General features: G+C 42.0%; 2 protein-coding genes across 4 annotated transcripts; one reads left to right on the top strand and one right to left on the bottom strand.

Moving 5' to 3' along the window:
- The first annotated feature begins 57 nt into the window (after positions 1 to 57).
- LOC307018005 (importin-13-like) lies at positions 58 to 10916 on the top strand. Its single transcript, XM_079648019.1, has 21 exons — positions 58 to 196; positions 793 to 918; positions 1699 to 2339; positions 3151 to 3291; positions 3499 to 3640; positions 4335 to 4501; positions 4617 to 4737; positions 4826 to 4973; positions 5786 to 5967; positions 6044 to 6070; positions 6294 to 6428; positions 7020 to 7163; positions 7723 to 7803; positions 7901 to 8038; positions 8492 to 8588; positions 8666 to 8718; positions 8799 to 8865; positions 9076 to 9134; positions 9221 to 9310; positions 9424 to 9605; positions 10553 to 10916. The coding sequence occupies exons 1-21, from the start codon at positions 128 to 130 to the stop codon at positions 10632 to 10634; spliced, it is 2892 nt and encodes a 963-aa protein (XP_079504145.1). The 5' UTR covers positions 58 to 127; the 3' UTR covers positions 10635 to 10916.
- On the bottom strand, positions 10899 to 23081 carry fzr1b (fizzy/cell division cycle 20 related 1b). Of its 3 annotated transcripts, none has more exons than XM_079648041.1 (14): positions 22837 to 23081; positions 22335 to 22574; positions 21473 to 21574; positions 21295 to 21358; positions 20668 to 20795; positions 19814 to 19896; positions 19538 to 19721; positions 18532 to 18597; positions 18285 to 18387; positions 17129 to 17310; positions 16814 to 17047; positions 15202 to 15306; positions 12560 to 12652; positions 10899 to 11471 (listed from the first exon to the last, which is right to left on the bottom strand). In XM_079648041.1, exons 2-14 carry the CDS (start codon positions 22410 to 22412, stop codon positions 11430 to 11432), a joined length of 1464 nt encoding a protein of 487 aa, XP_079504167.1. In that variant the 5' UTR covers positions 22413 to 22574; positions 22837 to 23081; the 3' UTR covers positions 10899 to 11429. The 3 variants fall into 3 exon arrangements, with proteins under 3 accessions (XP_079504167.1, XP_079504166.1, XP_079504168.1); XM_079648040.1 differs by having other exon boundaries at positions 22335 to 22526; XM_079648042.1 differs by lacking the exon at positions 22837 to 23081 and having other exon boundaries at positions 22267 to 22385.

The following is a 23081-nucleotide window of genomic DNA, read 5'->3' as shown; positions in this document are numbered from 1 at the left end:
GCGTGCTCTGACACACTTTAGAGGACAGGCTCTCCTCCTTTCAACCACTTTATTGTTTATTTTTTGCCGATCAGGCTTTAATTTATAAAGGATTTCCAAAGGCGACAGGAAGACACCTTCTCTCCAGATGGAGCTTCCAACCAATCCGGGAGACAGCCCGGTGGAGTTGGAGTTAACGGTGGAGAATGTGGAGTCGGTGAGTGACTTTAAAAAATAATTTAGCCACTTCTCATGGTGACTGTCTGTTGATCTACACGTCTGTTAAATCATTTAAATCTCATTTAAATTCACATATTTGTCATCAAATCATATTGATATGGACATATTTGATTTGATACAGTAACTGAATGTTCTGCAGCAGTTTGGTTGAATAAATAAATAATAGAATGGTGGTTGGTTAATTGTAGTTCACCAAAGGGAGTTTAGACATTTTGTAACATGATACCAGCTATAAGCATATGCTGTCCTAATAATAACTAACACCATGTGCCTTGGATTAGTTGCTATGACAACACATTATTTGACACAATTCAAACAATTTGACATCAATTAAACTGGGCATGATCATATCAGGAATTATAACTTAAAATGACACCTGTCCTGTGTTAAAGATTTGAAAAAGGCGTGTATCCACCTGTTATGATGAAAATATACAGGTCATCATTACTCGTCAGGAAGTAAAGGGATATTGGCAGCTTTTATCCAATCTGACATCTTATCAATGCTTTCAATAATACCTAATGATTGTTTGTATAAGTGTTCACTTTGCCTCGGTTCTCTCGCCTCCTCCAGGCTCTCTACCAGCTGTACTTCGACCCGGACATGGAGCGTAAGAATGAGGCCCAGAAGTGGCTGACCCAGGCTCAGGCCTCGGCACAGGCCTGGCAGTTCTGCTGGGCCCTGCTGGCCCCTGACAAGGCATGTGTTGTGTGTGTGTGTGTGTGTGTGTGTGTGTGTGTGTGTGTGTGTGTGTGTGTGTGTGTGTGTGTGTGTGTGTGTGTGTGTGTGTGTGTGTGTGTGTTGTGTGTGTGTCGTGTGTGTGTGTGTGTGTGTGTGTGTGTGTGTGTGTGTGTGTGTGTGTGTGTGTGTGTGTGTGTGTGTGTGTGTGTGTGTGTGTGTGTATTGGTTTGTAGTACAGGTCAACAGCAGGTAGTTTATCTTAATCTCCATATTGTGATCATGGGCTGAAAAAACAATGTTGAAGCAGCAAACTTAATAGATGTTAAGCATCTTCGTTTAGCGTTTTTCTGTCTCTTTAGTCATTTTGAGGCTCTGTAGTTCCCTTCTGTTCTCTTTGCAGTTATTTTCAGTCTGTGTTGTTTTGTCTCTCTTTATAGTCATTTTGCGTCTCTCTTTGAGGTCGTTCTGTCTCTTTTTGAGTCTCTTTTAGGTTGTTGTGTATGTCTTTGTAGTTGTGTTGAGTCTCTTTGAAGTTGTTTTGTCTCTGTTTTTGTTTTGTGTCTGTTTGTGATCTCTTTTGCTCTTGGTTATCATTTTTAGTTGTCGCTTTTCATCCTTGTTGAGTCTCTTTGTAGTCTCATTGTGTCTCTTTGCGAATGTTTTGCATCTCTCTGTAATTTTGTTGTGTCTCTTTGTAGTTTGTTTGGGTTACGGTTAGTTTGTTGTCATTTTGGGGGCTTTGTAGTTAACTTGGGGCCCTGTAGTGACCCATTCATAAATGTGTCTGTATCTTTGCAGCTTCCAGAGGTTCAGTTTTTTGGCGCTAGCACCCTTCACACCAAGATCTCCCATCACTGGAGCGACCTCCCCTCAGACCAGCACGACAGCCTGAGGATGCAGCTCCTCTCCCACATCCTGCTCTTCTCGTCCGGACCCAAAATTGTGCTAACCAGGCTGTGTGTGGCCCTGGCCTCCTTGGCTCTTAACTTAATCCCACAGGCTTGGTCCCAGCCAGTGGCGGACATGGTGAGGGCCTTTCAGCCACAGAAGCCTGATTCTGAGGGCAGCTCGGGCTCAGAGGCCACCCAGGACCCTCAGGCACACTGCCTCGCTCTGCTGGAGCTGCTCACCGTTCTTCCAGAGGAGTTCCAGAGCCGCCGGCTGGCTCAGGCACGTCGTGCCCAGCTGAGAGAGGCCCTGGCTGGGGAGTGGGCAGTGGTGTGTCCCTTGCTGCGTCAGCTTCTCCAGAGTCAAGACTCCTCGAACCAGGTGAAGGAAAAGGTGCTGCGCTGCCTGTCCAGCTGGACGGGGCTGGACGTGACGTTAGGGGACAGTCATGAGCTGGTCCAGGACTGTTTCACTGCGCTGTCCAACCCCGAGCTGTTCAACAGCGCTGTGGAGACCATCGTCACTGCCATCTCACAGCCCGACAGCCAGAGGTGAGAAACACTCTGCCAGTGTGGAACAAGTGCATCTACTCAAATACTGTGCTTGAGTTGAGATACTTGCTATTTACTTGAGCTTTTCCATATTTGTGCTTTGCTCTGGTTTTTAAGATAAGATAAGAAGTACTTTATTGATCCCAATTTGGGACGTTTCTTCATTGCAGCAGCATAAAAAGACAATTTTCATACCCTTCCTGGCATGGGCAAATTAATTAATTTCTAGATGTTAGGATTTGGAAGGATTGTAATAAACTAAAGGATGTAGTGTTCTTTTATGACTAGGGATATTTCTCCTTCTTCTTTAGCTAAATGTTCTAATTCAAAACCTTTTGAATCAGCTCAAAATACATTACAAAACATGGAGGTTTTGAGAGGATGTGTGGTCCTGTATCCCTGTGATCTTATAAGATATGGTGCAAAGCTGTGGATTTAACCACTAAAACAGTTCATAAGTAGAACTTGGTACAACCTTGAACATCTATGCAGTACATTGCAACACATCAATTTAGCAATACTATTACTGGAATTTTTTTTTTTTTTAAACTGACAGGGAACAATAAGGAACCAATCAATATCTTTTTACACATTTATCATATGTTTGAACTACATTTTAATGACAAAGACTTATAAAAGGTATGGAATGAAAGATTTTTATTTTAAGACGAGTATTTTCACATTGTGGTATACCTTATTTCACTTAAGCAAAGCATCCAAATATATCTTCTACCACTTTACACTGCATCATACATGTTTGTAAAGGTCACAGTCCATGTGCAGGTGTGTGAATCAGAAGGTGTATGTGCAGGTACACTGATGCTCTGGTGACCCTGATGCCTCTGGTGCTCGGTCTCCATGACCAGCTGAAGACAGCGGCGAGGGATGGGGACATGGAGAGCTCACATGGTATCTGTCGTATCGCTGTCGCTATGGGGGAAACACACTCCAGGTACACACACACACACACACACACACACACACACACACACACACACACACACACACACACACACACACACACACACACACACACACACACACACACACACACACACACACACACACACACACACACACACACACCACCTTCCTTTAACCTGGCTTCAGTAAATTACTTTTATTTCTTAATTGGGATCAATGTGTTTGTGTCTGACAGGGTTTTGTTGGAACAGGTGGAGCACTGGCAGGAGTATCTGGCTCTGGTGAACATGATTCTGTTCTGTACCGGCATCCCAGGGTACTACCCGGTCAGTGAGACCACCAGCTCCCTGACGCTCACCTTCTGGTACACTCTGCAGGTACGCTAAAAAAACTAATTAGATAAAAAAACATGTTTTGTACATTACATTTTTTGTTAAATGTTATTTTCTGATAAAGAAGTTAGTGGTTTAATATGAAACATCTCAGCATTAAAAGACTGCAAACAACTAGACGTGTTATATATTTTGTTGAGTTGTGAACCTATCCAAACACATTTTTGTATTAAGGTAACTGTCCTTTTATTTTAGTTTACTCATTATGTTCGATGTGTCCACTTTGTGCATGCATCAGCATTGTAGCTGTCTGCTAGAAGCTGCCATAAATGGAGTCTTTATCTATTTTAATATTTTAATAGTTGGTTTGAGCTTGGCTGTTTTCAATAATAACGTTTGACCTGATCTTATTCATCACACATCTGGATCTTAATTTATAAAGAGACAAGCTGAGCAAACATTCACAGAAGCCAAACTACATACATACAAAACATTGATTTTAACTAGTTATTATTTTGTTCAGTCTTTTTTACTGGCTTTTAATCTCGGATTTGTTAATTTTGAAGACCAATGCAGTTCAATCAAGTCCCTGTAAACACCCATGAACGTCTTTAGTTAGTGTTTTAATTGAGAAGTAAATGAAAATGATATATTGAGCACTAAATGTGTCTATGTGTAACTCTGCTACCAAAACATTAAGGCACCAAACGTTCTATTTCATTTTGTCTTGCTTATTTAGGATGACATCTTGTCATTTGATGAGGAGAAGCAGGCAGTTTACCTGCAGGTCTACAGGCCAGTTTACTTCCAACTGGTGGATGTGCTGCTACATAAATCCCACTATCCCTCCCAGGAGGAGTACGCCTCCTGGTCCTCTGACGACAAGGAGCAGTTCAGAATTTACAGGTAAGACACAAAACTAAAAACATCCACTGGATGTTTGAGTTGCTAAAAAGAGTAGCAGCAGACTTAACTTTCACCTTATGTCACACTGTGTTTCCACCTCTCCTTTGCATTACAGAGTTGACATTTCCGACACCTTGATGTATGTCTATGAAATGCTGGGGGCGGAGCTGCTCAGTAACCTGTACGACAGGCTGGGCAGACAACTGATGGACCCCCAACTGTCAGCAGTGTGGCAGGTAATGCTCATCTACTAAATCTTTACATCTTTACGTTCACAACTTTTTGCAAAGTAAATAAATACACTTTGTTTCTCTCCATTTTCAGGACACAGAGGCCCTGTTATTTGGCTTCCAGTCCATCGCTGAGACCATAGACGTGAACTACTCAGACGTTATCCCAGGTCTTATTGGTCTCATCCCCAGAATCAACATCAGCAATGTAATGCTGGCTGACACCGTCATGTACGCCATAGGTACATATCCAAACTCCTGTTTCTTAATGGGTCACTATTAACAACTCCAACGCTTTGTTTTATAATGACTTGGGTGGGGTAGGTAATTTTGGAGAAACCAGCTTGAGTGCGCTTTTTACAGTACCGCGGCTTCCACGGATGACATTTTTTTATGGATTTTTTGTCAAAGCACTTAAGATATTCATTGCTATCAGGATGTTAAGAGCATTCAATGGAATATAACAAAAAGTGCATCTCGAGCCGGTTTCTCAAACTTACCTACCCCACCTTTAAAGTGGACATATCACGCTCATGTTCAGGTTCATACTTGTATTTAGAGTTTTTATTAGAACAATATATTTCCAATACTGTCAGCCTGAATAAACCTGAATTCAGTTTCCGTCTAAAACGCTCAGTTTAAGTGCCTGTCTCTTTAAGAGCCCCTCCTGAAAAAGCCCAATCTGCTCTGATTAGCTCTCGATGAAATTACAATGCACCAATCTCAAGATAGTTCTTAACATGGATATGCTCCGATGTCAGTCAGTATATTCTGATGATCCTGCATGTGACATACTGTAGGAAAAGTGCATCCCATTACCAAGGAACTCAACAAAGAACTGATAAGGTTGTTTTATTTAATAATTCGTCGTTCGGTTGGCCCTCCAGATTAATGACGTTTTTGTGGCACTAAAAATGTGAGTTTTATATATTTAAGTCTCCTTTAAAGCCAAATATTAGTATTAGAATACCCGATTATGTTACTTTTAGTTTTTTGGTATGGCTTCACACCCATTCACTTTGAGTATTCATTCTGAATTTCCCCTGTTGTCCAGGATCCCTGGCTGAGTGGCTGGCAGATCACCCCGTGATGTTGGCTGGCATATTACCCATGGTGCTTCAGGGCCTTGTGAAGCCAGAGCTGTCTGTGTCCAGTGTGTCCACTCTGAAGAGGATCTGCAGGGAGTGCAGACATGACCTCAGCCCCTACGCCCAGGACGTCCTGACCGTCTCACAGGTCCCACACACAGCCTCTTTTTGTTTATCATTAGCGATAAAGCTGTCTTTACATTAACACTTGTGTATATCTGCAGGATGTACTCGTAAAAGAAATCCATAAGGTGAGTAAACAGGCTTCAACATTTGCAGTCATTTGTAATCTTGTAAACACAAATGCAAAGCTAAGCGTCTCTCTGAGGACTTCATGTGTGTGTGTCTGTCTGTGTGTCTGTGTGTCTGTCTGTGTCTGTGTGTGTGTGTGTGTGTGTGTGTGTGTGTGTGTGTGTGTGTGTGTGTGTGTGTGTGTGTGTGTGTGTGTGTGTGTGTGTGTGTGTGTGTGTGCAGAGCAGCCAGTGCATGTGGTTGATGCAGGCTCTGGGTTTCCTCCTGTCCGCCCTGCCTGTAGACGAGATTCTGGGCAGACTTCACTCTCTCATCACCCCTCACATCCAGCGGCTGGACACACTGGCCCAGCAGGAGGTATGAAGAAACTCATGCATGTCCTTCTGAAGATCCAACACTGTGCTGTTTTCCATACACACAAACACACACATGAACTGAGGGGTGTCAAAGCAGAGGGGCTGCCATAGTCTGGCACCCTGATGCCGCTTTGGGGTTCAATGCCTTGCTCAAGGGCACTTCGGCAGGGCCCAGGAGTTGAACTGGCACCTCTCCAGCTACCAGTCCAAAGCACGTTTTTGTATTTATTTATTTTATTTTATTGGTCCATGCGGGGACTTGAACCAGTGACCCTCGGGTTCACAGGCCATGCTCCTACAAAAAAAAAACAGCTGAGTGCACCTTGGAAGATTTTCTGCAAAAGTACAACATCTATTTTAGGTCATAATATGATATCATACTGCAATACATAGATTTCCTCTAGTAGTACTTTACTGTCACATATGTTTAAAAATAAGCAATACCACTTAAATGATGAGTTCGATCTAAAACAGGACTATTACACAGGCCATCACTAGTACTACTAAATACTTTGCTCTCACAACAGCTGTAAATGTTCACTGTCATCACAAGGTGTAATATCTGACCCACCCACTCTGTCTCCCTGCACAGCCGGACCCCACTAACAAACAGGCTATCGTCCACATCCTGGGGATGCTGTCAAGCCTCTTCACCACTCTGGACATCAGAGACTCAGACAGCTCAGAGTCCGCCTCCAGCCAGAGACCCTCCACCCCTCAGAGCACCCCCAACCCAGTGAGTTCATGTACCACTACCTCCATCATCTTAAAACTACAGTATTTCAATGTTTCCAAATTGTGCTTTGTTGAAACAACACTCAATATCGCAGACATGTCAAGAATGTATCAAAATACAAACCTACATAAAGATCTACTTGTGAGCAAGCTTTTGCTCTTATGATCAGAGCTTCCGGAACAGTTTGCCTGAGAATCTTTCAAAATAAACATTAAACCTACCAATTCAGGCTTTTATCTAAGAATGGTTTATGGAGATTTTAAATGGTATTTATGCTGTATCATTTCATTCAAAGTTATGGTTTATTACTTCATCTATTTTCTTTATTCCATATTGTTTTTCTTGGTTAGTATAGCTTTGAATTCAATTGTATAACAATCCAGCATTGGTCTTATTTGTTTAGTTTTGCCTTTCTGCTCGTTCTGTCTTCTTATTTCTGTCCTTTCAGTCGTCTGTGAAGCATTTTAAACTGCTCTCACCCTTTTGAAAGGTGATATAAGTATAAAGTGTTAATTGATGTGAAATATTAAAATAAAATCTTATCAAATGTTGTCTTTAGGTAGTTGTTGTTCTGCAGCAAGTGTTCACATTGATCCAAACCATCCTCAGCAAGTGGCTTGATGACTCAGAGGTAGTAGAGGTAGGAGTTTTTGTACTGCTTGCATAAATATGTATGTATGTGATGTTTTGTGTGCATGTATGATGTATGCATGACTCACAGCTCTCTCCCTCTGCAGGCAGTGTGTGGGGTCTTCGATAAGTCGGTCCGAACTCTCCTACATGATTTTGGGCCAATGGTGGCTCATCTGAGCGAGATGCTGGGGCAGATCTACAGCGCCTACCCACAATCCTCAGCTCTGGACCTTGCCCGGCAGGTACGCCTCCACAGATCAGGGCCTGAGTTAAAGCATGATCCCTCAAAACTCTAATTCTGACTCTAACTCTGGTGCATAACTCTTTAAGAGGACATTTTCTGGTTCATATTTGTATTTAGTGTCTCTACTGGGACATGTCTCCATGCTTTAATGTTCAAAAAGCTCTTTATTTTTCTCATACTGCTTGTGCTGCAGCACCTCTTTTCACCCTCTGCCTGAAACTCGAGCCCAGTCTGCTCTGATTGGTTAGCTGGCCAGTTCTGTTGTGATTTGAGACTTTGGGATTTAAGCCTTTGTAGACCATAAACATAAAACCTATAGAACACACTACAGGAAAGGGAACCCCCCAAAGGGATAATAGGACCTCTACGGCCAGGAATGTGTCCCTATGACCCACGACCTAACATTCAAATTCTTTGGAAATCAAATCTTATTTTCTTTCTCTTGTTTTAGATGGTTCACATATTCTCCGGAGAGGAACAACACCTCTGTACCATCAGGGGCCTCATAGAGGTGTTGACATCTGTGACACTTCATTTATTTCAGCAAGGTAACAAACACCGACAGAGAAATGTCTTGATGATCTCAGAGATATTTCTCCTGTCTCATCTTGTATTTCATCCTCAGGTCCACGGAATCATCCTGACATCGCAGAATCATTTATGAACCTTCACGCTCAGGTGGGTTGAGTGTTCTCGTTCTTTGTTCTGTACGTCTGCAGCACACAGAACTGTCCCCTGATCACTTTGTGTTCATTTAGATTCTTAAGAGGAAGCCTGAACTCTACCTGTCTGAGCAGCTCGATGTTAAAGGGCTGTTTTACTGCGGTGAGTATAGGCCATTGTTTAATGCACGACAGATTTTTGTTAAATATTTCAGCACTTTGTGATTATTTTAGATTCAGTTCAATGTGTTGTCGAATTGAAATGTGAAAAAAAGGCTTTTTTTTGTTTTGTTTTCCATAATCTTGGATGTTGGGACTTGTTTGTTGAAGTATTTGTAAAAATAAAGTGTTTTTACTCTTTTTTCCCCCCTAGGGATTCTAACACTTAAGTTTCCAGAGACACCCACAGTAAAAGCTGCCGCTCAATTCTTTGTAAGTAAGCAAAGCGCACGTTTTTCTTTTTATTGTAAGCGATTTAAAAAGAAAACTAATCTAATTTCAACGCGTGTCCCTGGCAGACGGAGCTGTTGCCTCGCTGTAAGGACATGCACTGCCTCGGGGAAGTGTTGCAGAGGGACGGAGAGCTTCTGACAGAGACCATACTCCAGGTGAAACACCACAAACAACTGGATGTGATACAAAGTGCTCCTGCATGCATGTTCTCTCTGATGTTTAGTCATAGTGTCTTCTAGAGAAGCTTAAGTTTTTATTTCTGTCTCAGGCGGTAGGAGGCGAGTCCTCCCGCAGTCTGACGGAGCATTTCTCCGAGGTGTTGTTGAGTCTGAACCGACACTGCCCGGCTCTGCTGGCTCAGTGGCTGAAGGAAAGTCTACAGAGCCCAGGGTTCCCCTCTGCACACGTCTCCTCAGAGCAGAAGCACAGCTTCAGCCAGCAGCTACTGAGGTGAGGCTGCACCTGGTACAGTTTCAAACACCAACACTGTTTCAAACTCTTGATTCATATACAAATAAAACTACATTTAGGTGTCTCAGTAGAAAATATGAAAAAGGGACAATGACAAGCAACCCTAATCAAATGAGTTCAGTGAGTTATACTGATTCCACAATGTATCATTTTATCAGGAAGAAGCCTCAGGACCAGTACCCAACCATGTTTTCTTGTAGAAAATATCTGTGCCTTGACACAAAAGCCTCTTTCATAAAATACAAAAGCTTCTTTCACCATAGGGAGCTGTTTATGAGCGGGGATTTGATTAAAATAAACAAAATAAAGGCTGCAGGAGTTACCAACAAGAGCACTAGAATCTGCCCCGAGTCTGGTAACATAGGGTAAGGGGTTTTTCATTTCCAGTCCAGCTAGGTCTCAGTGCCCTAAAATCTCTGAATCAGAAAAGTTTCAAAGAAGTCTCAAGAGTGCCTAAAGAGTTTCCAGCTGTGAGTATCTGCTGAAATGAGGTCTGCATCAGGAAGTATCAGAGTGACATGGGGGAGCAGTTCTCCTCCTCTCTTAAGCCCTCTGAAAAGCACCTGATTGGCCGAGAGGAAATGCAACCAGCTGGTCTCAATTTTTAATCAGGAGCCAGCAGGTGATCTGGTTCACCTCCAATCAACTCAGGGGAACTGAGCTGTAATGAATTGGGAGAAGGGAAATACCAAAAGTATCTAAGCATTATTAAAAGGCACTCTGTACGTCCCGACAAATATATTATTTGATCTAATACTAAGAAACTAACCCCCTCTAACTGAACTAATTATAAAGGAAACATGATTAGGGACACCTTTTTTGCATTATAGCTCAAGGGAACTAGATATATGTGCAAAAGAGACACAAGAAACAGTGAAATAAAGTCTGTTGTTTTGACTAAATCCATTGATTTGTCTTTCTTACAGGGAGCAAACCAACAAGCGACGTGTTAAGGAGATCGTGAAGGAGTTTTCTCTCCTCTGTCGGGGTCTGCAGGGGGCCGGATAATCCCATAGATAGACTGAGCTCGGAGCACTGCGCTCGGGAAGAAACATCCGGAATCTGCTTCACTGGTAAATGGTGCCAAATTGGACCGTTTGGGGACGATGGACAACATATCCATAATACTTGGATTGAACCAAAGCAAAAACAGAGATTGAGTGGACGATTATTCGGATAAAAGGAGCTCTGTGCAACATGTTTTTATTACAAGACTCTTTTAAAAAAGTGTCCCATCTCCGCTCTCCGTAACAAACAACAATAAACAGTTCATTCTTTGCATCTGCATGAGCAGCTGTGTGTGTGTTCACTTATTTATTGTTTATTTTCTCTTTCATAATGCTTGTAGATCATTTTCACACATTATCAAAATATAGAAATCCCCCCCAACACACACCCAAGCTAGGCTTCTTCTTCTCTCTGTTACAAAGGAGAGCCTTTTAAAAAAAAAGAGAAATTATATAGCTTATAATCATGTACACATATACTTCTGCTAATATATAATAAAAACAATTTCATCACTTCCACAACAGAAAAAGATAACAAGACTGACTTTATTTAAAGCAGACAACATGTCCTGACAGTAAACTGCTTACGTTTTTTAATCAGTGACGTCACTGTGAGGGGGGGCAGTTGTTGTTGATCTGCCTCTGTAGAAAAGGGGGGTTTGAGGAGGACTGTGGTGCTGGTGGTGCACTGAGATGAGAGCGCTGTAAGAGCTAGTCTGTGAGCTGTGGCTGGTGACTGTGCGTTTCAGCCACAGCTCAGGACCCTTCTCCTGACCCAGTCCTGACCGGCTGCTCACTATCGTATCCTGGTGAACAGGTTCAGCACCGACTTCGATTCCTGGGAACAGAAAGATTGAATAGTGTCACAAACAATAAAGATGACTAAACACTGTGTTATGGCTGTGTGCCTCTACCCTAAAAATACAAAAAAAAATCAAAATAGGCTAAGACACACCCACTTCCCTTCTTGTTGCTGAGCTAGGTCCGACCAATTCCCCAAAAGGTGTGCCAGGCTTTCAAGCAAATCTTCCGTTACTTCCGTCAGCTTTTACCTTTCCACGAACAAACAATTGGGTCCTATAAGTTATAAATCGCACCAATGGCCGTTTGTTTTTCTTCACCTTTCATTTGACAGAGCCAAGACAATGGCTATATATAGAGAATTGGGTACAGCGTTGGAGGCGGGGCCTAGTTCCTTCCTATGAAACTTGCTCAGTTGGGCATGAACCCATTTTGAACTGACTCGAGTGCAAAAATCCAGATTGAGGCCTAAGCCCCGCCTCCAATGCTCTCCCTCAAGGACAATCTTGGCTCAGTCAAATGATTGGAGAAAGAAAATAACTCTGGAATCACGAACAAATGATTTAAAAAGCTACTATTCAAGTGAAGTTAATTTACCTGACTAGAAACTATCCACTGATTTACAGACAACTCTTTCATAATGTGGGTTGATGTCAAAGAAATTCGGCCTGATGACAACACGTATCCGGCACAGAAGTTGTAGTACCACTGTTTGGTCCCTCCCTTAAATTTGCTTCACCGCCCTTTCCACTTCCTGAGTACATGGAACATCTGCATCATTTTGCCCTCGAAAGTCAAAAAGTTTTGGCTTAATGTGCCAATGAGCAATTTGCATAGGAACTAACAAGGCCCCATTTCAACGGCTGTATCCAGTTCTGTTCATACATCCATGGGCTCTACCCTGGAAATGATGCGCCCAAGTTTTTGCCAAACTAATTTATGTGACCAATTTCAAAGCACTTTCAATGGGAATGCAGTCGTTTCTACACAATTTCTTACAAAAGTCGGCATGGTTCCATCGAACTTATCAACACAGGAAATTCCAAGAATGCAATCATTCAGTAACTTCCAACAACAAAGACGTCAGACAGTTTGATGGTTATGTTGCGCTCTATTGGACTGTACCTTGGTGCAGCGTGTCTTACTGAAGACGTTCCAGAAACGTAGTGTCTCATCCCCAGCTCCTGTGACGATGGCCTCCCCGTCTGGTGACACAGCCTGCCAACGGAGGACAGAGAGAGAATAACTGGTGAGGGGGACATTTTTGGGATGTTTCAATCGGTAAATTGGCATTCAAAACGTTCTCAGTGGTGCTACTTCATCTCAACCAAAGTAGAGGACTTTGTACTCTAATACAGCCTTTCCCAAACTCAGGGTCGCGACCCATTTTTGATTGGGTCGCAGTTAAATGCATTGCTACACACACACAGCGTCAGAGCTGATGGCTGCGTTGCAAATACAATCTTTTTATACATTTTTTATTCTATTTTTTATTTTGAAAAAGAAATTATGCAATATAGCATCGTATATTGAATGATTTAATTTTCTAAATAAAAATAAACTAAGAATAAAAGATAGTATTTGTATCAGCTCTGGCGCGTCCCCCGCGAAAGTTTTCGCGCTGTCTGTTTATTGTCTGTTGATTAATCCCGATCGTACATGATGGCAAAAAGACGATACAAAGAGGAGTTTTTAAACGTTGGCTTCAGAGGAGCTGTTAGAAATGGAGAGGAGCGGCCTCAGTGTGTTTTATGTGGAGAGGTGCTCAGTAAGGAAAGCTTGAAAATGAATAAATTGGACCGGCATCTCCAAACAAAACATCCTCTGCATCGGGACAAATCGAAGGATTTTTTCATCTGCAAAGAAGAGTCTTTCAAGAAGCAGTGTTTTGACGGCGGAAAAGTAAGTCACTCATTTTAATCATTTGTTTTGTGTTTTTGTGAGTTTGTCAGGGTCTGTTGTGAAATTGTTTCGTTAATGCAAAGTTGGATGAAATGCAGACTGAGTCCCGGAGCGGACCGCCAGCTGCGCGCTCTCGCGCGTCCTTTACTCGCTCCCGCGAGTCCACTACATTCTGCAGCGGCACAGAGCGGTGTTTCAACTTTTATTAGCCTGAAATGTTTTTAAAACGGCCGGGAGAAAAAAAGAGAAACAATAACCACAGGAAGATTAGAGGGAAAGTGACAGGCAGTATGAGAAGGAAAGCGAGAGAAAGTATCAGCCGACGGACGTGACTGCTGCAGTGTGATGCACATAGGAATACATATGGGGGTTATTCCCTATCTTTATTCAAGAGCCTGGTCTTTAAATTTGAGAGCATACTATTTGATTTCACGTTCAGAATATGTATTTATTTCCCTCAAGCCCTGTCCTCACACTCAAATAGTGCCTGCTTGCGCTTAGATTTGCTCTGCTTCTGCTCAAACTGTACGCTTGCACTCAGATATATTGCTGCGCTTACAGGTTTCCTGTGTTCCAGTTTAAAACCTTCTCCTTGCACTCAGGCTGTTTCTGTGCGCTCGTGAAATGTCTGCTCTCAGATTTCTTCTGTGCGCGCTTGGATCTTTTGTGCAACAACCCTGTCAAAATCCCTCTGTGGGGATTCTCCACAGTATTGAGTAAGTAAGTCGCTTTGGATAAAAGCGTCTAACAAGTAACATGTAATGTAATGCGCTATAAATGCGGTTGCCAGGTCCACATTGGGTATACAGCGTACGCCGGCTGGTATTAAAAATCACCCAATAACCCAGCAATGTTAATGATAATATCTTCTCTGTTATTTTCAGGCATTCAAAGGGAACATAGGGGCACTGAGGGCATCCTATCAAGTCAGCCTCCACAAAAAGTGTTGGAGTTTCTTTTTCTCTCAGAGTGTTTTACAACAGCTCTGTTCATTTAAAAGTGTTTAAAAGATGTGTGTACATAGTTTTTGATCTAGTGACAAATGTTGCACTTCTGAGAATTTAAATGTGGTTTCACCTGTGATGTACTGAATACTGCACTTCATATAGTTAGTGTTTTGTCCCTTTCTGTTTACAACATGTTTGTTCTTTGTTCATTTAAAATAGTTTAAAATGGTGTGTACATAGTTTTTGAGCTAGCGACAAACTTAATATTGCACTTTTGATAATTGCATAATTAAAATTTGATTTATACTGTATATACTTGACTGCACGTCCCATGTTTCGTCTTTCTGCTTTGATCCTTATTTTTTTCTGGGCAAGCTCAAAGGGAAAGTTGTTATGGTGAGAAACCTAATTGCTGCGATGCACTTTTATAATTAAATACATATTTTCATTTACATTTTAAATTCATGGTGTCTTCTTTGTTTATAACTGTAGATATTATGGAAAATCATGAAATGTTTTGAGCTTGGGTCCCATAGGACCACAACATTTCTGTTTTGGGTCTCATGCTGAAAAAGTTTGGGAAACCCTACTCTAATACATTTATTAGATTGCTTATGTCACAAGTTACGTATATTAATGAATGAAAAAGAGTCATTATTTGCATATAAAAGAGATGACTAGGCTGTCCCAAAAACAGCGTGAATAAGGAAAAGGTAATTTTTCAATATCACATAAATAACCAATTTGCCAATTTTTTTCAATCAGCATATTAACCTACTGACCCTTGATGGGATAAGAAAAACTTATCAAATGTTGTAAATAGGAAATAAGATAATTAAAAGAAAGCATCTGAATAGTTCTTTCTCTAAATATTGACAGAGGAGCTGCATGGCCAGTAGTTTAAAGCTGCAGTCTCACCAGGTACAGCACTCTGTAGGAGTGTCCGGTCAGCTTGGCCACCTGCGTCAGCGACGGATACTTCCACACCAGGATCTGGTTCTGAGAGTAGCCGTGAGTGCTCACCTGCAAACAGAGACAGCACGATTAACTTATAGATCACATATGCAAGTCTAGATCTGGAATGGAGTTATAATCGGACCTAATATCCCAACCCTCTGTGAGCCCGCTGAGGTTCTGTATTAGTTTGTTGTGTTGGAGTACATGAGCAGAGTTTTACATTTTCTGTCATGGCTGAATATTTTGCTTATTATGACAATGTGGATACAAAGCAAACCTAACCTACAGTGAACCCTAACACTGGTTTTCAATCTAAATGACATTTCCACATCTGGAAAATAAAAGAACTATGAATTGAAGTTATCAGTGGGATAAAGTTAACATGATACATAAAGATGCTAACCAAAACCGGACCCTGAATCTAACCCTAAATATGTTTTCAACAGTAAGCATAACTATCACTTAATTGGATTTTTAGGAGTTGAAAAAAGAGTGTTACATGTAAAAAAGGAATTTTCCATTTTTAGATATCAAGAATAAAATTTCTGATATGCCTGACAAATCAACAAAGCATTTCAGATATGTGGGCGTGGTCAGGGTGAAGCCATTCGTCGACTTATCTTGCGTGGAAGGTGTTTTACGGGAATAACATTAAGAATGGTCATTATCAAAATACAACACCAATGTTTAGCACTGAACCAAGAGATATTTCAAATATCACAAATGCTATTCTTTAAATGCAAATCTTACTGGTTACTTTTACAATAATTGAATTACAACTAATCACAATAGAATCTGTTATTTTATTTGTGATAGCTGTAGTTTAGTTGTAATTGTAGATATCTAAAATGAACATTGTAATTACTTTTGGTACATTTGGTGGTAAGAACAATTTACCGTAATTTTCGGACTATAAGCCGCACCTGAATATAAGCCGCAGCAGCCGCATACCACTCTCGGTTCCACTTTTACTTTTGCGCGCTACCTGTCTCACTCTTTTCCGGCTTCCAGCTTTTCCTGCTGGAACCCGCCGCTTAAAGGTGGGGGTCCGCGGACCGGCCATAGAGCCCATAGAGTTAAAGGTGTTGGCCGTTAGCTGTAAAAATCCATAGATTAGCCGCACCGTTATATAAGCCGCAGCGTCGAAAAATAGGGAAAAAGGCGCGGCTTATAGTCCAAAAATTACGGTACATGAAAGTCACAATGAAATTATTGCCATCAATAATGAACCATTTAACTAGTGATTATTAAACTTTTAGAATTACAATTACAAATGATCAAAATTACATTGTGGATGAGTCAACTTGAAATAAGAACACATAACTGAATTGAAGATATCTAAATGAGTTTGAATAGGAGTCAATTGTAAGAACAAACTATTTTAATTACAAATATCTACAGATAACTGTGTGTGTGTGTGTGTGTGTGTGTGTGTGTGTGAGTGTGTGTGTGTGTGTGGGTGTGGGTGTGGGTGTGGGTGTGGGTGTGGGTGGGTGGGTGTGGGTGTGGGTGTGGGTGTGTGTGTGGGTGGGTGTGTGTGCGTGCGTGCGTGCATGCGTGTGTGTGACCTCACCAGTTCATTAGCGTGTTTGGACCAGGCCAGGTTGCAGACCTGGGACCCGGTGTCGGTGCTCTGCAGGGCTTGGCCCGTCAGAGTGTTCCAGAAGCGCAGGCAGCGGTCGGCCGTGCCCCCCCCTGAGGCCAGCAGCCCGTGCTGGTGGGGGGACCAGGCGATGGCTTTCACCGCCGCCAGGTGGTCGCTGTACTGCTGCACAGGGAGCAGGCTGGAGCTGTTCCACACCAGCAGCTGGCAGGAGACAACAGATATGTTCAATCTTACTTATTTTCAAAGATTTATTCATTTTCTTTACCATCATCTCTCTCTTACCTTGTTGTCGTTGCCCCCGGACGCGAGGTGCTGGTGGTCCGGGGACCACTTGAGGCCGCACACTTCCTGTCTGTGACCCTGCAGCCTCCTCTCAGCTGAGGGGGGGGTCCTGACGTCTCGCTGCAGGATCACTCGGTCCCGACTCCCCGACGACAGCTGCTCTCCGTTCCACGCCAGAGCACCTCCAGCACAAAGGGAGGGAATGATTTCACTGTTACTATATCGTTCTTATATTATAATAACACCTTTAGTGGTGGAATTTGGAAAAGTTTGGTCTTAAATAGTTGAATTCCCTTTTCCATATAACTTTCTGTTTTGAAGGCCTCCTGTAGTGTATGACAGTCAGTATGAGTCACACATGTAACTCTTTTTTCCTTTATTTTTGCTAAAAGCAGTTAACATTTTTGCAGCTGTTTTAAACTTAGTAATGTCCTAATTGAAACCGAGCAGTTGTGTTTCCTTTTTGTAGTAACCCCAGGGAATCAGTGTATGGGGACTCTGTCCTGGCTGCTTTTCTCTCTGTATGCTGCTCGGGACGTATGTGCCATACAAGCGTACACAGCTCATGTTCGGAGAAACCTTAAAGAAAGGCATCAGTACAGTGGAACTTCTGTGTCAACTATTCATATCTTAAACTGCACTGTAACTTTTTATCTTTTAATGTTTCTTTTATTATCTTTTCTTTTTAATGACTGTTTTTAAATGCCTTTGTCTGAATGTCTTTCATTTTTTGTAAAGCACCTTGAATTGCCTTGTGTTGAAAGGTGCTATATAAATAAACTTGCCTTGCCTAATCTTAAGAAGAAAATGCTCATTGGTTTTAGTCAAATTCAAGTCATGTCTTTCTGCAAACATCTAGTCTGACTTTAGGAGGCAACTCATAATGGAATAGTCCAATGTTCGCTGTCAATACTTAAGTCAACATGTTTCCTTTCCTGCTTTCTGTAACTTTTTTAATCCTTTGTCAAATCACTTTTTAAGTCGTCAGCTTATACTGAGTATTTCAGTCAATTTAATCTAACCAAAATCAATGTGACAACATATGTCATTTCTGTCACACTATCTCATAATGATCTGATGAAACACACAGCCTGAGTGATGAAGATGAAGCAGAGTGAAACAGATGAGTCAGCAGTGTACGGCAGCTCTGACTGACCTACTCGTGCAGAGTGACCCTCCAGACTGCTCAGCTTCCTCCCTCCGGCTGCGTCCCAGATCTGAACGTAACCTTTGTGGGTTCCTACGGCAACAAGACTCCCCTGATAGGAGACAAAGTCAAACTCAATGTTATTTCCCTTCTTGTCTTTGCTAAAACTTTTGATTAGTCCTCATACTGCTGTCTTAAAATAACAGTCCAGTTGTTTTTGTTCATCGTTATCTTGTACATACAGTATGTGTCTCACCCTCTCATTCCAACACACAGATGTAACAGAGTCTCCATCCACAGAAAGGTCACATAATCTTGTCACCTGTCAAGACACAACATTTACAAACTATTTACAACACATTTTATTTGAAAAAGTAAAAAAAAAAACGAAATGTTGTACATTTAGAAGTAGTTATAGTAGTAATAGGGTAACTATACTAGTACTATTACAGTAAGCTCTTCAGTGCGTAGGGATCACTTAGTTACTGGAAAGTGCGATGCCATAAGAACAAAGAAGTTCAGATCATTCTTCACGAGTCTAACAACAGTAACATTTGAAGCGTTACAGCAACACAGGGCCAGTGCAACAACAACAGTTACAAAGTAAAAAATAAAGCAGTACGTTATATCAGCGGCTAACTAGCAACAAGTACTGGTAGCATTTGAATCGGGTGTTTGTAACTGTACTGTAACATTGAGTTATCAAAGTGTTGCAGTACTTTCTATATGTTTATTAACCTTTAACTGGTTAGCTCACTAAGACATGCAGTCTCAAAAGAGAACAGATGTAACAACAGGGGATATTTTAGTAACTATCTTGCCAACAGGCCATGGGTAATCTCAAACCCTGCATAATCAGGATGTGTTTAAAGAATGGTTCAAATCATATACAGCCATTTCGCTGGTTACATTTTTTTCATTTATAATTGCCCTACATTGCATCGTAGTTCATTTTTCCTTGCATACAAATAATATATGTGGGGCTGAAAACAGCCGCTTGATGGTGGCTAAAGTGGCTTTTTTAAATGAACAGCATCATTTACGGCATCAGAATGTCAATCTAAATATATTTTAAAAAGCTACACATGTACTACATTTTGCGCTTTCATCACAAAGTGGAAAAAAGGTTCTCTATTCTGCCATACTATCAACAGATCAAACACAGATTATATTCCTGCCCTTCTATGCATCTATTTAGAAGATATTCCCCAATCAAATCCCAACTATAAGTGTATGTCTCTCTGCCCCCCCCCCCCCCTCACCTGGCTGGTGCAGGCGCTCCACAGGTAGACGCAGGCCCCCAGACCCACACTGAGCAGGTTCCCCGCAGACCAGTCTACCAGGTTGAGGTAGAAGTCGTCCTGCAGCTCTGGAGCGTCCAGCACCTTGAAGGGGATCTTAGAGATCTTACGTGCTGGCTTACGAGGCGAGCGGAGCAGCTTGTGACTGCGTGATGTTGAGAAGAAAACAATAAAGATACGTTAATACACAACATAGTTAGAGCACAGTGTCTGTGCAGCATGTGAGACCTGTCTTACCTCTTGTTACTAAGTGGAGAAAGGGAGTAGGGTGAGACCTCATTGTCGCTATCAAAAGGCACTCTCTTCGCATGGACAGTGTACTGCAGGGGGGTGAACACAAAGCAGAGCTACAGTTAGGGATTATCTTTCAGTAATGCGTGCAATGTGTCATTTTCTGCCATGAGAAGTCAATAACACAAGGCAAGAGTTTGGTGGCGTAGTTGAATGGGGTGGGATCATGTTAGTTTGCAGTTGGCTTCTCTTGGTTTGGAGGTTTTAAGCGTGAAATTCTCAATTGAGGTGTCCTCTCCAAAACGAATGGTCTATTCTATTCTATTAGAAGGGGGTAAAAACACTAAATGAAGCAGTTTCTCTCTTTATATCAGTGTTTGTCTGAAGCTCTCTGGCTGCCGCTAACTTTTTCTGGACTTGATTCTCAATTTCTTTTTTTATTTAGACGTCCAATGCCTACAATATTTCATTCGGTTAAAATAAACAGTTAAAAATCTAGAAACATCTAGAAAGAGTAACTTCAAATGTGGCTTAAAACTGTATTAAAAGTGACTGACTGCAAAAGGGATACAATGCCATTACATGCAATAAAATGTAATATATCATTACCTTGAATAAAATAAAACAATTCTCTAGATATTAAAATGATTAGAAACATTTAGGATAATGTAAGTAAGTACACATTTGACTGCTGAAATGTAACATTATGCCTCTGAGTCACTTCAACTCATTATAAAGTATCATTAGCCTGATATTAGCTCGACAGCTTTGTCATTATGACGTCAGTGTGTGTGACTTCGAGGACTTTTCAGAAACACTTTGTTTTGGAGTTAAAAAGCCGTTTTTGTCTTGACTCTTACCCTAAAAAGGCTGTGAGAGTCGTGAGAGAGGACTGCCTGCCGCCGGTCGTCCGTGTGGGGGTCCGGCACAGACTCTATCCCCGCCCCCAGTAACTCATTCCTCAGCAGGGCAGCGTACGCCACCGCATCTGGGGGGGGGGGGGGGGGGGGGGGGGGCAGTGGAAAGATGATGGAATGTTTTGGGAAAATACTGAATGTACTCTTCCAATCTGAGAGAGAGTAACATGATAACAAAGGCATCCCAACTGTAGCTGTGTACATGACAGTATGTATGATTACCTAGAAGAGCATCAGGACTGTTTTAGGCATATGATAGCTATGTGATTAACATGATGATTCAGCCTCTACGGAGATAGACATGTGACAAGCATGATCATTTCTGACGTGGAGCTAATCTGAACTAAACATTGAATACTGCTTTCTATTCCTCCATCTTGTGACTGTGTAACTCCCTCTCTTGGATATCAGCATGTGAAGGACACTGTTCAGGAACTAGTTGATGCTCTGTATGTGATGACTACTTCCATCCTGGAGAGGATCACAAATACATGGATCCTGAGATTGAAGACCAAGCCGGTGACAAAAAACAACAACTGGGATAAGATGAAAAAAGTAAAAATGTCTGACCTTTGCTCGAGTCTGAACTGGCATCCTTTGCTTTATGGTTCTGATTTGGGGAGCGACAGTTCTCCTGCAGAGAAAAGAAAGGGTACGTCAGTCTGTGATTACCAAGCTGTGTTCTGATGGGGCAGCTTTAAAGGTCATGTGATCAGGTGAGTGTGCAGATGAAGAAGTTACTGCTCACATTGGCGTAGTGGAAATTGATGCTCCAGTTGCTTCCAGCGCGGGTGGGGATGAAGCGATCCCCCGACTTAACACTGACCGGACTGCAGGTGGCGCTCACACACTGCGATGGACAGAGAGACAGGAATAGTGACACCATGAATAATCCAGCAGGGTTATTCAAGGCCTTATTATATGTGGCTCAGCACCTGCTCATACCATCATATTACTATGACAGTTTCTAATGTATTTATGGTTGTTTGTGAGTGTATGCAGTGTTGAACAAAGTAGTACCACAGAGTAGAATGTGTTACAAGTTAACCAGATTTTCAACCAAGGAAAAAGTACAAAAGCTAATAAAGGCTAGTATCAAAATGTATTTAAAGTACCAAAAGCATGAGTACATATCACTTAATGGTGTATAATTACTCTGAATCGAAGTAAATAACGTTACCAGATACATTTAGTGCAGTGACAACAATATGTATGAAAAAAATACAAATTGCAGGAAACAGAAATAATTAAGTACATTACAAATACTTCAAAATTGTACAGTACTTGAGTTACAGTAATCGGCTAGTTACTGCCCCACTGAGCATATTGCTATTTATTTTTAAATATGTATGAGTACAAATGCATGTGTACGTAGATAGGTAGATAAATGTATAGATTATTTCATGATATGCATTATATTATAATTATATTAAAGTAAATGTTGCTTCTAATCAGGATTGAACTATTCATGAGCATGATGCTAATAAAGTGAAACCCAAGCTATTTGGATAAGGGGGACTACAATATGCTAAACATAAATACCCATTGCGCACGCACGCGCACGCACGCACGCACGCGCACGCACTTCACTGACAGTCCCCTCATGTCACCTTTGCCTGGCCGGCCACTGTTGGCACGTTCTGAGGGTTTATTTGCCTCAGCAGCCGCCTCTCGTACTCCTGGTCCATCTCCTCCGGGCAGACGAGCAGCAAGGCCCCTCTGCTGCCCTCACCGCCCCGCCCCGCCCCCCTTTTAAAGCTCCTCTCCCTCCCGGTGAGGAAATCCACCTCGGATCCCCATCTCTGAGGGAAAACAGGTTAGCTTCAATCAGAGATGCAGCGACACGAGCCCTTTAACACACACACACACACACACACACTGACCCGGTTAGCACGGTGTATACATGTCAGACGCTATTTATGTTCCCGATACACATTTAAAAGGCCAAGCATGCATTCGTGGTTTTCTGCTAGCTTAAAGCAGACAGATATCAGAGTATATCGCTAAACAGCTCTGTCGTGCTCTAATGACAGCTGCGTCGTTGTCATGGCATCCCTTCATGTTCAGTTCAAAGGACCCTGCTGCTGCTCGACAGACTGCGAGGCTTCTTACCTCACTGACACGGTGTCTCAAGTGACCAGATAATCCGTCATTTTCTGGGAGAAGCTCAGTGCCGCAGCGAAGAGACAGTTGTCGCTTTCTTCCAAACGGCGCTATGCATCCAGAATGCCAACGCAAGACACACTGGTGTTGTTTATGTTAGCGACAAAGATGGCGATCGAATCAGCTGTAGCAAAAATTCCTTGGTTGACTTCTGCTGTCTGTCTGTGTACAGTTAACGCAGTGCGCGGCTCAAC

This window comes from Notothenia rossii, assembly GCF_949606895.1.
Source record: "Notothenia rossii genome assembly, chromosome: 9".
Taxonomy (NCBI): Eukaryota; Metazoa; Chordata; class Actinopteri; order Perciformes; family Nototheniidae; genus Notothenia; species Notothenia rossii.
This window is presented reverse-complemented; position numbering and strand designations above follow the sequence as displayed.